Raw genomic sequence first — 16,436 nt, 5'->3', positions numbered from 1 at the left:
TCCAGTAATTTTAGAGATATTGGGGTAGTGTATTGGATCCAGGGAGTTAACTTTAGTCCCTATATTTAGACACTAATTTAAAGTATTAAATATAGATTACTTACAAAACTAATTATATAAATGAAAGCTAATTCGTGAGACAAATATTTTAAGCCTAATTAATCCATAATTAGAGATTGTTTAATGTAGCATCACATAAGCTAATCATGGATTAATTAGGCTCAATAGATTCGTCTCGCGAATTAGTCCAAGATTATGGATGTGTTTTATTAATAGTCTACGTTTAATATTTATAATTAGTGTCCAAATATCCGATGTGATAGGACTTAAAAGTTTTAGTGCCATCTATACAGGGTCTGAACTACTCCCTTCTTCCCTAAATCTCTAAATGTTCGACGCCGTTGACTTTTTTAAACATGTTTGGCCGTTTGGCCGTTCGTCTTACTTAAAAACTTTTGTGAAATGTGTAAAACTATATGTATACATAAAAGTACATTTAACAATAAATCAAATGATAGAAAAATAATTAATAATTACTTAATTTTTTTAAATAAGACGAACGGTCAAACATTTTTAAAAAAGTACGGCGTCAAACATTTTAGGATGGAGAAAGTATATGCCACTTTTAGATGAACTATTTGCCACTGTAACCACATGTTATAGACACATGTGGACCCACATGTCATTGAGATAGGTGTGGCAAATAGTTAATTGCTAAATCTAAAAGTGGCAAATAATTAAAAGCCCCGTAATTTTAGCTTCCCTTGGGAAGGGGTTTGTATGTAGGTGTACTTATGTTTTCGACGAAAACCGATCAAAATTCGTGAAATTTTGATGTTTCAACGTTGAACGAAAGAAGATACTAATTGAAATGCCAAAATGGTCTTTCGAGAATTCAAGTTTGAAATAGTGGATTCGACCCAAATTACTTGAAATTTGTCGGAAACCGTAATACCGTTAGGATTTGGATCCGACGCTCAATCAGAGAGGTAAACCTTGCTTGAGATAATATTTGTTTGTTTGGAAACTTTTTTGGGAGGAGGGGAGCATTGGGGGGTTTGGTTTACTCCACATTATTTTTCTTGACGTTTAGGCTACAATGGAGACCCACGATTTAGCTTGGTTGGTGAGCAAATTCAGGTGCCAGAAGCTCTCCTTCTAATGAACTTTCTTTAAAAAAACAATTGGTTGGTGCAATTATCTTGAGAGGATCTTTAAAACACATGAATTTTATAATATTTTTATAGGATTTAGCTCAAATCATACACAAGTCCTGTAAAATCACTCCATTCAAAAGCCAAGTTTTACAATCCGGTGCTATGGACTCACTCAACCCACAAAACCGCACTCATTTAGACCCACAATTGAGTTAACAATAGACAAAACCATAGTATTAATTTGTACAAACTCACACTATTTTAAAATCGCCACTTAGCTAGATCTGCCGCCAGTTTCTAGGCTAACATTGGAATAGAACTCGAGTAAATAATAAATAATAAACAGATCATTACGTTTCCAAAGGGTCGTTTGCAACAACGTATTGAGCATCGACTAGAAAGATTATTCTAAGCATGGAGCATTAGGAAATTACGATGAAATGCGACCAAAGCAAGAAGCCAAATTATCCGACGACTACTTGCCGTTTGGAACGGCCAAGGTTGCAATTATTACTAGTATTCTTTTCTTTCTTTTTTTTTTCTTAAGACAGGTTGCAATTATTCAAGAGAAGATTCCCTCGTCAAGTGGTCAATCAGATCCCTTTTGTTTTCCCATTTCAAAGGTTTAGCCGTACATGCAATGAAGCAAAAAACGATAGATATTGGTCTCTTACTACTTCACACATATACTCTCCGTTCCTTAATATAAGAGATTTTGACATTTTGCCTGTTTGACTATTCATCTTATTTAAAAAAAATTGAAATTATTATTTATTTTATTTGTGATTTATTTTTTTATCCAAAGTACTTTAAGCACACCTTTTCATTTTTTATATTTGTATAATTTTTTTTAATAAGACGAGTAGTTAAACGTTACAAGAAAATAGTGAATATCCCTTATATTAGGGGGATAGAGGTAGTATATATTCTAGATATTCTTCTAAAAATTCAATTCTTCTCTAATGCTAAGAGGATGGTTGGAGGTGCCGTTTCCATTGTCGGAAGAAGGGACCGAGGGGCTGACAGAGTGGTGGAGATAAGTCTGGCTAGTTCTTCGAACGGGCTACAGGGACGCCTTCGACTTGTTGTATATGCTTGTTTGCCGGGTGATTTAGAAAGAAAGGAACACCAGGATCTTCGAGCACAAAAACTACACGGCAGCACAAGTTTAAAGGGCTATCCGAGAGGAAGTCCTGGTTTAGAGAGAAGACTGTTTTCAAACAACGGGAGTAAAGCTTCAGGAAGGTTTTTTTTTTTTTTTCGTTTTCGCTTGAGGCTTTTGGCTCTCAGCTGATCGATCCGTCTCCACTGTTTAAATTTGAGTTCTTCTCTATCTCCATTTCACATTTGTTTAGCGACTGCATACATACTTAGTTACATAGGATTTTTGTCAAGCACAAAAATAGACAATTAGACAGTTTAAAAAGATAACAGAAGATACCATGAATCAATCAAAATATCACACAAATGGTGATAACACTTAGAGACTCAAACAAAGAAAAGGTAAAACAAACAAACAAATAAACAAAATACTCCAGTATAATTCACCAGTCAGCATGTCACGCGTAAAGTGTAAACAGAACAGAAGATAAGTATAGTGATAATAGCTGTTAGGATGATGCACACATACTGCCAGTTGAGAAAGCATGTGGCATCAATGTAATTATGGTGCCACTAACTAGATGGCGAGGACAATCTGGAAAGGCAACACGGAGCTGATGAGAGAAAAGTACACCAGGCGAAAAAGAAAAGCATCACTTTGGCAACTTTTCAGCAACTGGATGGACTGATGAAAGGGAGAGGTGGAAGAAAGGCACAGCTTACCAACTGCAGAGGGCAAAATCTAGGTATGGAGAGATGCAATTGGCTTATTGGCTCCCTTTCAACTGATCTTCCTCTCACTTCATGTCATCCTTTTTCAGATGAGAACAGTAACTACACATCGACCTAAAGCAAATGACGGTACTAGTATCCTTCTGGGTTCTTGACAAGCACAACATCGAAATATAAAAGATCACCCAGAGTTTAAGTACAAGACCAGTACATTTTATGTTAGGAACGGAGAAGCTAGTCATTGGTACAACATACTATTAGCAAGCCATTAGCTGCATCCAGAAACAACACTAGATAATGGATAATCGGATCTACAAAGCTCATGAGCATATTATGCAATTTTTGCTTTTGAGAAGGCCTTCTTCCTTTGGGCCACAATATAGCAGAACATCAGAACATCAGGCCATGGAAATCCTGCAGTCATTCAAATAGAACAACAACATGGTGTCTTCAATCTTATCAAATTTTATGTTATATACGCTAGTATATATTATAATTATTAGTGTGTTATACTATACAAGCTAATTTTTAGGCTATTAGGTGTATGAACAATTTTTTTTTACCCCTGTCATTTCGAATATACAAGTTCAAAAAGCTAGGCCCACAATTTAGAAGTTCAAAAAGCTGAACCCGCCATTTAGAAGTTCGGGAAGCATGCACATTCATCCATTTATCCGTTTAAGTGTTAAGCAGAAAAGAACAGGGCCATCTGCATACTCGTATTATATAAAAACATAAGGGGCATTATTTGCATACTTCTTTATTGTGAGAGAACAGGGGGCACAATGCCCCGATAACAGATCTATTGTGTCCCAATAACAGATCTACATTCTTCAGACAAGATATGATGCTTCATTGCTTTTGCTGCTATACATCGGAAGGCCAATCTCATGCAACAACCAACTATATCTTTGACAATCTGCAAAGGCTTAAACATTTTAGCATTTGGATGATTCACGATATCAATGTGACAATGTCAGATGCAATTGGCTCCTTTCATTGATCCACCCCTACTTTCATGAAATAATATTCAGAAACAGTTACAGGGCACCAACATGAATCAAATGGTGATAGTAACCTTCTTCATCCTTGAAAAGCAGAAAATCTACACATCATTTTTTGGCATCGATACGGAGTGCAATTTTATTTACATATGGAAAAGCCAAAGTTTGGTACAACACACCATTAATTAGCAAATCATGAAAATGGTACTCGTGTACATTTTTATTTACCAAGGGAAAAGATAGTCCATGTATTTCGGCATTTCCATTCTAATACACTTTTACTTATTTGCTGAAGAAACGGTAGCAACCTGAGCTGTAGCTGCGAGCAGAAATCAGATTAGATAGCTCTTCAGTAGTTATGTGGTTTTGCTTTTGCCAAGGCCTTCTTCCGCAGGGCGATCAAGTAGCGAAACAAGACTGGATATACTGCACTCATCCAAATGAAACAACACTGCAGTGTGTTAACAAATCCTACTTGTTTTCCTTTATAAAATTCCTACAACTACCTTTTCTTAAAAAAAAAAACTAGGTTATAGCATCGATTACTAAATGAAGTACAATCCCATGGAAATACTACCTGTGGCAAACGAAGCCATGAAAAAGAGATTGGCATAGAAGTAGTTGAAGGAGAAACTCCATTTGTCGGATTTCTCAGATGCCTGATATTGTTGAGCCTGATATTGCTCATGCAAAAGAAAAGAGCATTTAAACAAGATTCATTATGAAATGGAGGCGTTGATCTTCCTTTCTAAGTTATTCAAGTTACCTTCATCTCCATGAAAGGAAGAGCAATGTAGATTAGGACAACCTCACAAACCATACCAACAGGAAAGCATACTATGAAGGTGCTGTACCTGCAAAGAAATCAGTACGGAAGTAACAGCAACATATTTTTAAGAGAATTCGCTGATCAGATAACGAGTTTCATTTGAAGTTTATGCTACATATTATGATTTGTTTACGACTAGAACCAACCTAAGCCAAAAGAGCCAGGAAGGTGTAAATCCAAATGACTCCTTCATGCCATGGAAAGAATATCTGGTAACCTGCAAGGAATTAATAATTCACTTCACTCTCCGAAGTGAAGAAAATTTCATAATATTTGTTCAACTAAGCTCAACACAGGAACTTTCAAAGTTTTTTTTGGGAATACGCAAGGAGCACATTTTTTCCATTAAGAGAAATAAAGGTTATTTACAATGAAATGAAGAGCAGCAGGGGACTGAAACAGGACTCAAAGTACAAAATCAAAGGTTTATCTCTCACGGTCTGTTTTGGCTACCGAAGTCCCTTCTGAGGATCAGAGCAGGGATGGCTGAATTCGCTTGGCGCCAGAGTGCCGTCTCTGCCGCCATTCCCTTCACGATGTCCACCCAGGTCCTTTGTTGCTGATTGAAAACCCGGCCGTTGCATTCTTTCCAAATCGTCCATGCCACTAGCGTGACCACCGTGTCAAAACCCCGACGCAATGGCTCTCGAATGATCATTCGGCTGCTGCATAGCCATTGGTGAAATGAGAGTTCATTTACTGACAGACACTCAGGATGTCCAATTGCCCCCAACGTCCACCACCATAGCTATTAGCTGCCTGGACTCCAGACAACCAACAAGAAGAAGCGCCGACTGTTTTCTCTGATGAAGCTTCTTTGCAGATTGGCGAACAAGCATGAAATTGTCATGGATGCACCGTTTTTTGATGAACGAGCTCTGGTTCTGTGCGACCAAGGAGTTCAGAATGGGGGCTAGCCGGCGGGAGAGGATCTTCGTAAATAGTTTCGCAACGCTATGCACCAGACTGATGGGGTGAAAATCCTTCAATTTCCTGGCGTCTTGTGTTTTAGGCAACAACGTGAGGAGAGCCGTGTTCACCTTTCCAAAACTGGACCCGTCCATGCGATGGAGCTGCTGCAACGCTGCCATAACATCCTCGCAGATGATCAACTAGCAGGTTTGGTAGAATTGTCCTGTGAAACCATCCGGCCCCGGCGCTTTGTCACGCGATGTATCTTTTACAGCAACCCACACTTCCTCATCTGAGAACGGGGCTTCCAACTGGGGTAGAGGTTTCCCCCTCTCGACTAGAAAATCAAGGATGAGAGCAAAGGATCTTGAAGGAGAGGAGTCGAGCAAATGCAAGAACCAGCACGGCCTTCTCGTCAGGTGAGGTTGCTACCTGACCGTTGTGTTCTAGTTGTTGGATGAAGTTGCGCCGTCGATGGGACGTCGCATGCTGGTGAAAGAAGCGTGTACATGTTGGCATCACCTTCCTGCAGCCACGAAATCCGAGAGTGCTGACGGGCCATCGTTCGCTCCAAGGAGGCCAGCGCAAGGTATTTCAACTTTAAGCTCTTGTGAAAGTATCTCTCCGAAGGGGACAGGGCAAACATTCCTCTACTCTATCAAATCTGCCAATCAGTTCTCTTGCCATTTCCATTTGCAATTTCATATTTCCGACCTTTTTGTCGCTCCAACTCCTTAGTTTTTTGGCCGTTGTTCTCAGCTTGCTGTCAAGCCTGCTGATCGGGTCGGCAATGTGGCAAGGCAATGACCAGGCATCTTGTATAACCTCATGGAATTTAATCCTTCAAGCGTGCACCAAAAACTCTCAAAGTGGAACCGACCTCCTCTAGGGTGCGAAAGGGAAGGTGGATAGAAAAAGCGGGCAATGATCCGAGACCGTGGACGGGAGAGCTTTAAGGAAGCATTGGGGAAATACATCCTCCTAGTCGGTTGTGTAGAACACCCTGTCAAGGCGTTCCAGCGTTGGGTTCAACCAACCATTCGACCAGGTGAAGGAGCGACCATTCGGGTGAAGCTCATGGAGAGATAGATCATTGATGGCCCTGCGAAAATGACCCATCAAACGCCTGTTTAAGTTTGCATTGCTCTTGTCCTGATCTTGGTAAATCAGGTTAAAGTCTCCGACCACCACCCACGGTCCCGAATGGCTGCTTCGGATTGATCGTAACTCTAGTAGGAACCGCAGTTTGTCGGCCTCGAGTTACCAGTAAGGAAATAGAGTGCGAGCTACCATCAATAAAAGAAAGATGTGCAGTAAGGGAGAATTCTCCCATCGTGGGGCTGTCACAACTGACGACCGAGCTGTCCCACGCAAATAGAGAAAGTCTGATAGATTAGCACTTAGGAATTAATTGTGTAGCATCAAGTTCAGACACACGACCGAACAACGAGCATCTACAATCACCGACCGAACAGCATCCCGGTGTGCGCGGTCGTTTAAACCCATGCACATTCCAGACAAGGAAGTTGAAGTTGAAACTCGTCATGGGACGCGATTGATGCGACCTGACAACGAAGCTCTCAAGCGGCCTGCACCACGGACGCCGGCGCCATCAGCGCGCTAGCTGGCCTGCGGGCCCCGGCAAGCTGATGTCTAAGAGATGGTCGATACTGAGCTCATTGTCAAAGATCTCCGTATACTGCTGGAGTGCATTATTGGTCGGCTGTGGAGGAAGAGGCGGTACATCGTCTGCATCAACCTCAAGCTTTTTCGCCAAAACCACCTGGCACCTTGACATTAATATTGTTGGAGCTCCATGGAGTGCTTGAACCACCTGCCGCTCACTCCGGCGAGGCGTGAAGGGGGTAGCAGGCATGACCGATGCAGGCGGCGTTGGCAGCGGCGGGAGAAGTGGGGCAGGGATCGCCTTCTAATCTTGGTGCGCCTAGAGAAGGTGATCAATGGATCCGGTTGCGGAGAGCCCGGCGGGGTTGGCGTCGCAGCGACTTGATCAGGGGGCGCCTCGGTGGTTGGCACGTGAACACCACCATGCTGGGCCGGCTCCAGTGCGACTTGTCATCCGAGCAGGCCGCCTCCAACCGCTGGCCCAAAGGAAGGAACGACCACTTCATGCTGGGCTGGTTCAGAGGCCTCAGCCGCTTGGTCCAGTAGGGTGTTGGGCTGTCCCGAGCCCAAATCATCCTGGACTGGTGAACTGGGCCTGACTGGGCTAGGCACAACCACTGGAGAAAGGCGATCTGGCCCGGCCCAGACCGCATCTCCCTTGGAAGCCTTAGCCTCGACTAGGGATGGCAATTGTGCCCATTTGCCCGTTTACCTGTGGGTAAAAACCCTATTAGGGTTGGGTTTGTTCTCCATTTTATACCCGTGGGTATCTTATTGGGTCAAAAGTTATGCCCGATGGGTAAATGGGCATGGGTATAGGTAATCACTACCCATGCCCGCTTTGCCCGTTTACCCGCGAAATCTAACTTACATGTAGGCTAGGAGCAAAATCCACTAGAATATATAAGCCACGTTCTTTGTTTTCTACGGTTTCCCTTTTATTCCCCTTATTATTTCTCTCCCCTTACTCTATCGCCGCCAGAGGAGAGACCCGACACCGAGGCGGAGAATATTTGATGTTTTAAGTTCGATTCGAACTTAGAAGCTTGTAGACTTTTTGTTCCACTGCTTTTGTTGTGGCGGGTAAACAGGCACGCCCGCGGGCATAAGGCGCCCGCGGGCAATGGGAATAGGCAACCATCCTTACCCGTCATGTAGTAATGGGTATACCCACGGGCACAAATAATCTCACGGGCATGGGTATGGGTAGGCACTACCCGTGCCCGTCACGCCCGATTGCCATCCCTAGCCTCGACGCCATCCCAGCGCGTAGCCTCATCCCACATCGGAACATGTGCACCGGATGGGGGCACATGCTCCGCCTGCCAGCACAGCTCAAAAGAAGCATCTCGACAGGGGCTAGCTTTGCAGGGGCTTTGAAGCGAATCAGAAGACGGTTGTGATCTGAACAGGGGCCCCACAGAAGAGGCCACCGCATCAACATCGGTGACTGAGTTGAGGGAAGAGACAAGGATTTTGGTGGTGTTTGGATCAGGGACTAAACTAGTCCCTGTCATATCGGATGAATTTGAAGTATTAAATATAGACTACTTATAAAACTAATTACATAAATGAGAGCTAATTCGCGTGACAAATTTTTTAAGCCTAAGGGCATCTCCAATGTTTATAATCATAAGTAGCATTAAGGTGGGTCCCACTATTCTTATGGTTATTACCACAATGTTTGAAGTAAGAGTAAACTTTAAGATGGGTCCCACAATGTACTATTCTAGTACTTCTTTTATCAGCCATGCAAATTTTTCATCCTCACATTCATTTTACCCTATTATTTTATTGCTTGTGGTCAAGCCATAAGCTTAAAGCTTTCTTTTGCATTTAATGCCTTATGGCTTTGTTTCACAATGTATATGGTCACTATAAAACCTTATGGCCTCTTCTTATAGCCACATTGTGGCTGCCCTAATTAATCCATAATTAGCGTATGTTTACTGTAGCATCACATAGGCTAATTATGGATTAATTAGGCTCAATAGATTCGTCTCGCGAATTAGTCTAGGGTTATAGAATAGGTTTTTATTAATAGTCTACGTTAAATATTTATAATTAGTGTCCAAACATCTGATGTGATAGGACTAACAAGTTTTAGTCCCATCTAAACAGGGTCTTTGTCTCCCAAACTCTCTCCTCTGTCGGGGGAAGGGACAGCTGCACAGGAGGCAGCTGACGCGACCAGGAATTTTCTTTCAAGAATTTCAACAACTACTGTCATTTCAAGAAGCAGAACTATAATAAAATTGCATCCGAAATTCATGATCTTCCAAGTGAGTAATTTGGTGAAAGGTTTTAGGGAGTAGCGTATACCTCAGTGATGCACCAGCATATGATCAAGGAGGTAACAAGGATATGAGAGTGTGTCTGCAAAACATGTGGACAGTGATTCACCGATATTGTTTATAAACAAAACAATCCTCTGATTGATTAGAAGATAAAATACATGGAATAGGAAACTAGGATGCAGAAGAAAAGAGCACTATTTTGTCCTTATCCATGATGTAATTAATTGCAACAGCTTCATTACTTAAGCAATTTCAGCAGCTTCGGTTTATCCAATGCCTACTAGAGCCATTATGACCATAAATGAAAGTATGGGATATGCTCTTATAGCTGCAACATTACCTAACATCAATGTTTTGTCATTCTAAGAAGTGCTTTCTAATCCAGAACTTGTTTTTAAGATATAAACCTTCTTATAACTTGGAGTAAGGTCCTGATATTACCTCAGGGAAGCTCCACAAGATGCCCCAGATCATGAACAACCTTCCAGTAACTTGTAGAACAGTAGAAGGCACTGGAGACCTCACCAAACCTTTTTAACAACTCAGATACAGTAATAAGCAATAATTTTTTTGGGGGAAATAATTGAGTCTAACAGGACACTTCCTTTCTCTCTTTAGGAAGAAGTTAACAAGACGATTTTCTCAAAACTGAAACTTCTCTTGATTTATTTAAATTCCAGGCTATTGTTTTTGAAACGAGCCACACAAGACAGTGCGAGTTTCATGTATTGATAAAGCAGGAGAAAAATACAATCTATAGTCCTAGAAGACCACAGACAAAAAAAGAAAATACAACCACACCGCGCGTCTACAACAAAACCCACTGCATGAGCAAAACTGAAGGTCTTCGAGACGACACCTTCAAGAAGGGTACGACACCAAAAGTGCCGCTGTCGCCTGTCCCGGAGGGCCAGGACAAGGTTTTCACCTGAAGAAAGTAATTGGGAGAGACAAGAAAAGCGGCAACACCCCAAGAGGAAAAAACGGCACCCACAGGCGTCGTTGTTGCCGGCTCGAAGGCAGAGCTTTCGCCCAAAATTTGTCTCTCCCAAGAACTGAACTCCTACACGCTCCGCAGCCACCACCAGCGAAAACCTTCGACGCATGGCCACCGCACCGGCACCACGCCGCCAGTCAATCGCCATGGGGAAGCTCGAACCTCGACACACACCGGCTCCATCCACGCAGTTGGGTTGGATGGGGAGAGGGTGAGAGAGAAGAATGGATGCCCTCTCCCCCACACTAGCCCGCACGACGTGGCCAACTTTTGCCGACAAAGTCGCCGTCGCAAGAGGACATATGTCTAGGAAGGTGCACGTCGAGAGGACCGCGGCTCCCCCTGACAGAGTAACCGCCGGCTCCGCCACGAATCCGTTGTCCATGTCACCTCGGACCACCAGACCGTTACACCGGCGCCATGCCACCCTCCGCACCGTGCTGTTGACCCCTCCGCCACAGTGCACCCGCCGTCCAAAATGACGCGGCACTAGAACGTCCACCGAAGCACGATGCTCTCGCCCCAAATCCGGTGGAGGGGATCGGATCTTGCCCGGGGGAAGCCAGACGCCCAGCTGTCGCGCGGCGTTGGCTGCCCACCGCAGCTTGGGCTCCGCCGCCGCCATCACCACCAAGCTCCACCGCCGCCACCACTCAGCCCCGCCACCAGCCCCCACCCCGCCGCCAGCACCGCCACCGTGCCCTGCCACCATCTCCCACCCCGCCTCCAGCATCACCGGATCTCGCGCGCGTCGCGCCATGCACGCCGTCGCCGGTCCCGCCGACCAGCCGCTGCCGCCGCCTACGCGTCTCCGTCGGCTGCTGTTGCCGCCCTCTCGACTCCGTCGGTCGCCGTCGCCGCCCTCGCTTCTCCGTCGGTCGCCGTCGCCACTGCCTTCCGCCGCAAACCTCCTCGGCGTCGGCCACCTCCGCCTGCCGGCCGCAGCCATCCGGGGGGACTGGATCTGCCGCCAGAGTGGCCGGATCCGTCGTCCCCCCCACCAACGGTCGCGGTCGCCGCCTCCCACGCCGCCTCCTGCCAGGAGCGGCATGCCCCTCCCGATCTGGCCGCGACAGGGCCAGATCCACCTCCGGCGGAGCCGGATCCGCCGCATTTGGCCCAGATGGCGCCGGACACTGTCGCCGCCGTCCGCTTCGCTCGGGTCCCGCCGGTGCCCCAGCCGCGCTTCTCGAGAGAGGGAGAAGGCCCCGCCGCCGCCATCCTTGCCGCCGCACGGCTTTGCCGGCGGCTGCTCGGGCGGCGGCGAGGCGGAGGGGAGGAGGAGAAGTTTGTGGCGGCGCGCGCGGTGTCGCCGCCCGTGTCGCCCTAGGGCGAGTGACGCGGGCGTTGTACTGTCAATTTTTTTGACGCTGCTCTGAGATGGATATGTAATGTTTCCAGGCTATTGTTGGTATCATAATGATTTCAAGTGAATGAAAAAGAGGCTAGAGGATACATATTACACTGCACAAATGTGAAAGTATAGAATTTTATTGTGCGCATACCCTACGTTGTGCAGATACCAGAAATTACCATCTACCACTATCTAATTCAGTATGAAAAATGTATATACTTTCAGTTTCAGATATGCTGTAGTTTTGATAAATGTATATTCTGAACAGCATATCTTTTGTTGTGCACACACCAGAAACTACCATCTACCACGATCTAATTCAGTATGAAAAACTAAGAAACAATATCAAGGTAGCCCTTAGGCCTAATGTGTTTGCATGACTAACAATTTCCACCATGAAGAGCCCCCAGATTCTTATTAGGCTTTTAGGCTCAATCACGTATCATTTTTAATCCCTTCTTTTTGCAGTAAAAGGTTCAAAATGAAATTTAATGTGGTACCCCTTGTTGAAAATACAACGTATTGGAAAGAAAATAAGACTTATTTTCTTTATAAAGAGACAAAGTATATCTCACCTACAATGGAATGAAGAATCTGCGCTACCAGCATCACCATCACCAGGCAAACAGCAGAACATAAAAAGTTTAGCACCTCTCAATCTCCATGAGCAATGAAACAAAATGGTTGTACAACTGCATTCAAATTTACAGTTTTACTACAATAAAGGCAACAAGAGAAAAAAAGAAACAAACCTCCATGATTGCAGCAGTCTGCGCGAACAGCAGATGCTGCTCTACGGCAGCATACACGGCCTCATATCCGTTCTTCAGCAATGCCAATATCATGAACCACGACACCTGAACCCTGCATGATCCAAATCAAAGAGCCTTGATCAAAACAACACCCTGTACAATCCAAAAGAATTGGCCAGCAAACAAAGATGTTACTCCCTCCGTTATTTTATCTTTTTTTTCTAGTCAAACTTTTTTTTAGATTTGACCAAGTTTATATAAAAATTTAGTAACATCTATCACACTAAATTAGTTTCATTAAATACAATATTGAATATATTTTAATAGTATGTTTGTTTTGTGTTGAAAATGTTACTATATTTTTCTCTAAGCTTGATCAAACTTAAAAATGTTTGACTAAAAAAAGTCAAAACTAACGGATGGAGTAGAAGTGAGATCGATATTCATGCATAAGTCAGGCTGTGTTTAGTTCACATCAAAATTGAAAGTTTGGTTGAAATTGGAACGATGTGACGAAAAAATTAAAAGTTTGTTTGTGTAGGAAAGTTTTGATGTGATAGAAAAACTGAAAGTTTAAAAAAATATTTTGGAACTAAACATGGCGTCAACAAGTTACCATCCGATGAAGACAATCCAGTTGTAGAGAGAGAGGTAGAGCCTCCGCACCCCTGACGCATTCCCTGCCATTGCAGGAAATATGCGAGATGGAAGAAAACGTCGAGATGGCTGATGGCTTTGACCGGGATACTCTACTCCTCCAAGATGTACAAGCATCACACTATCGCAACATCAGAAGCACCAAGATACAAGTTTGAGCATCTTACCGGTTGGGGATTATGTATTTATGGGGCTATGGGATTTGATTAATAACCACATAATTTGGATCAAATCAGATTAGCAGCGGACAGTTGGCAGTTAATGCTACTAAAACTGCCAGCTACCCCGCCAATTTCGTCCATGTGATCAAAACATTTCGGGTGTGTTTGGATAATGGGAAATGTGGGGTGGGATTGAGATTGAGAAATGAATGAAGGGTTAGTATTAAATAGAAGAGGGAGAATGAATGGTTAAGATTTAAAGATGTCTTTTAGTGGGTGGGAAATTATTTCCCTATCCCATTAGCCAAATAGGGCCTTCGTCACAACAAACAAGAACAGAACATAATAAATACTAGTTGGCACCCCGCACAAATCAATGCTTTAAATGATTAGATGTAACTCTGTGTATATACAAAATAGATTATAATGCGGCTTTTTATATAGCTTCTGTTATAACAATACAATTCATGTTTTATTTTTTGAAACATCATTGTGTATTGTTATGATATATGAAAGTTATTTTCATGTACAATTTGGATATCGTCACAATAAGGTTGTGTAGCACTTATCTGCTTCATCTCAAGCATGTTTCAAAAATGAGTTTGGATTAATGATATCTAATTATTGTATGTTATCCAATTGTTTATAACAAAACAAAGCTCACATCTTATATAATAATTGGAGTTGTATTTTTTTTTTGAAAAAGAGTAGTATTATCTTTGAGGATTTGGATGTGCACACTGGATAACAATGTCACGCGCGATTATGAGCTAAAGGGAGGTGAATGGATGAATAATCAATGATTAAATTAGATGGATGAGTAGCTAGCTTCTTGATCCAACGGTTGATAACTCTATACTAATGCGATCCAATAGCTTAAAATTATTGATGATGTGGCTACTTGCATGTCTTTCTTTATAGGAGTAAATGTTTCTTAGTGGGTACTAACTCTATATATATATATATATATAGAAAGATAGGATATCATCTGTTGTTTCTCATTGTGCCTTTTCTTTTCTCATTTTCATTTTCACCGGTGTAAATGTAAGCCATATTATACTCATAACTAGGTGGCAGGAAAAGTTCGTTAACAAGCTTGATTCAAAGGTCATGTTCTTTCTTTTTGACGGAAGAAGGTAGAGCTGGCTCTACTTTATAGCCATTTCATCTATAGAAATGAGGTGGTACAAAGTTAAAAAAGAAAAAGAACAAATAGAAAGGAGGAGAAAATAAATTACAAAAATTACAAGTGGCATTTACATATTAAGGATCTAATTGTAGGAGTTGACACCAAGACTCAATCTTAGACTTGGTAATTCCTTTAGCTCGATGAGTCCATAGTTCGAGGGAGCTCTGTATTTGCTGCAGCAAGAGGTGTAGCGAAGTGTGAAGCTTGTCGAAAACCCTGCTGTTGCGTGCTTTCCATAAGGTGTATGCACAAACCGCGAACCAGACTGGTCCAATACCGTGAGTTGACAAGTTTACCTGGTTTGCCTTGATTATTTCTTTCCATAAGGTGTATATAAGGTCATGTTCTTTTAATCAGTCCTCGGAAAAGAAGTTCCTTTACTATATTCTCAAGAACAGATAAAAACATGTATAGATATGTTCGAAAAGGAAAAAGTATAAAGAAGCAGCTCAATAGCATGTATGAATCGAGGTCCAGTTAACATCAACAACCATCGTAAGTGGTAACATACATAGACATGTACTACTTCTGAAGAACAGTTCACATTAACAACTCCCCAACATCGAACTGCTAATACTGTTTATCTAATTCATGTGTTAAGTGTTAAAAAATGGCTTCAACTTAGACCTTGTTTGGTAGGACTCCAAACTCCAACTCTCAACTCCAATGGAATAGAAAGTGTCTGGCTAGATTGGTTAGCTCCACTCCACCACATCCCTTGTTGTCATTTTACCGAACACCTGGTAGGCGTCGCAGCTGCTGCTCAGCCCATGCTCCACCGATGCCGCCGCCTGTCCCACCGTCGGCGGTCTGCTCGCCGGTCGCCGCTGCCGCCGACCCCGCACGCGTGCCGACCGCGCGCCGCCGCCGCCACAGCACGCGCGCCGGCCGCGCGCCGCCGCCGCCACAGCACGCGCGCCGGCCGCGCGCCGCCGCCGCCACAGCACGCGCGCCGGCCGCGCGCCGCCGACCCTGCGCCACCGCTCGCGCGCAGCCGCCGCCGCCGCTGCTCAGCCCGCGCCCCGTCGCCGCCGCCGCTTCTCAGCCCGCGCACCGCCGCCGCTGCTTGAGGCCGATGCGTCGCCGCCCGCCCCGCAGCCAGCCGCCGCCACTGCCACCGCACGAGCGCTGCCGCCGCGCCACCCACCCGCCGCTGCCGACGCCGACGCCGACGCCGCCGCCGCCGCCGCCGGCCTCGACCGAGGAAGGAGGATGAGGAGAGAGAACGGGAGGAGATGGGGTAGGAACTAGGAAGGGGTAGTTCAATGGCATTTTGGTGTAAATACACTGAAATTTTAAAGGGTAGTGGGTCTTTTGGGGTGGAGTAGAGTTGTAGAGCAGCAAAAACCCAGCTCCACCCCCATAGTACAATTTTGTGGAGCAGCTCTGCCAACTCCGCTCCTAAAAATAGAGAATCTGGACTGTTTGGCACAGCTCCGGCTCTAGATAAGTTGTAGTTGGGAGCTGAGCTAGAGCTTGGCTCTGATTATGGAAAACATGTGCGTTTCCCTCCTTCAAAACTATCCAGCAGACAAGCAACACCAGAGTGTCGAAAGCGCCCTTGTAGCTGGTCCGAAGTCCTTGCCGCGTTTCAGCCGGCAGTTGGAAGCCAATTCCAGCCCAACCCTTGATCATAGGGCAGGAAACAAAAAGATGCTCACAGTCCTC

At 44.3% G+C, this 16,436-nt stretch overlaps 1 protein-coding gene across 1 annotated transcript; it reads right to left on the bottom strand.

Moving 5' to 3' along the window:
* Positions 1-4,105: 4,105 nt before the first annotated feature.
* On the bottom strand, positions 4,106-13,593 carry LOC4324522 (very-long-chain (3R)-3-hydroxyacyl-CoA dehydratase PASTICCINO 2A-like). The gene is made up of 9 exons (XM_015769415.3): positions 13,378-13,593; positions 12,762-12,873; positions 12,585-12,603; positions 10,100-10,188; positions 9,684-9,737; positions 4,970-5,040; positions 4,761-4,848; positions 4,572-4,668; positions 4,106-4,420 (listed from the first exon to the last, which is right to left on the bottom strand). Exons 1-9 carry the CDS (start codon positions 13,533-13,535, stop codon positions 4,344-4,346), a joined length of 765 nt encoding a protein of 254 aa, XP_015624901.1. The 5' UTR covers positions 13,536-13,593; the 3' UTR covers positions 4,106-4,343.
* Positions 13,594-16,436: the final 2,843 nt, after the last annotated feature.

The sequence above is a fragment of the Oryza sativa genome, chromosome 1 (assembly GCF_034140825.1).
Source record: "Oryza sativa Japonica Group chromosome 1, ASM3414082v1".
NCBI classification, from domain to species: domain Eukaryota; kingdom Viridiplantae; phylum Streptophyta; class Magnoliopsida; order Poales; family Poaceae; genus Oryza; species Oryza sativa.
The sequence above is the reverse complement of the archived record's forward strand: the minus strand, read 5'-3'. Positions and strand labels throughout refer to the sequence as shown.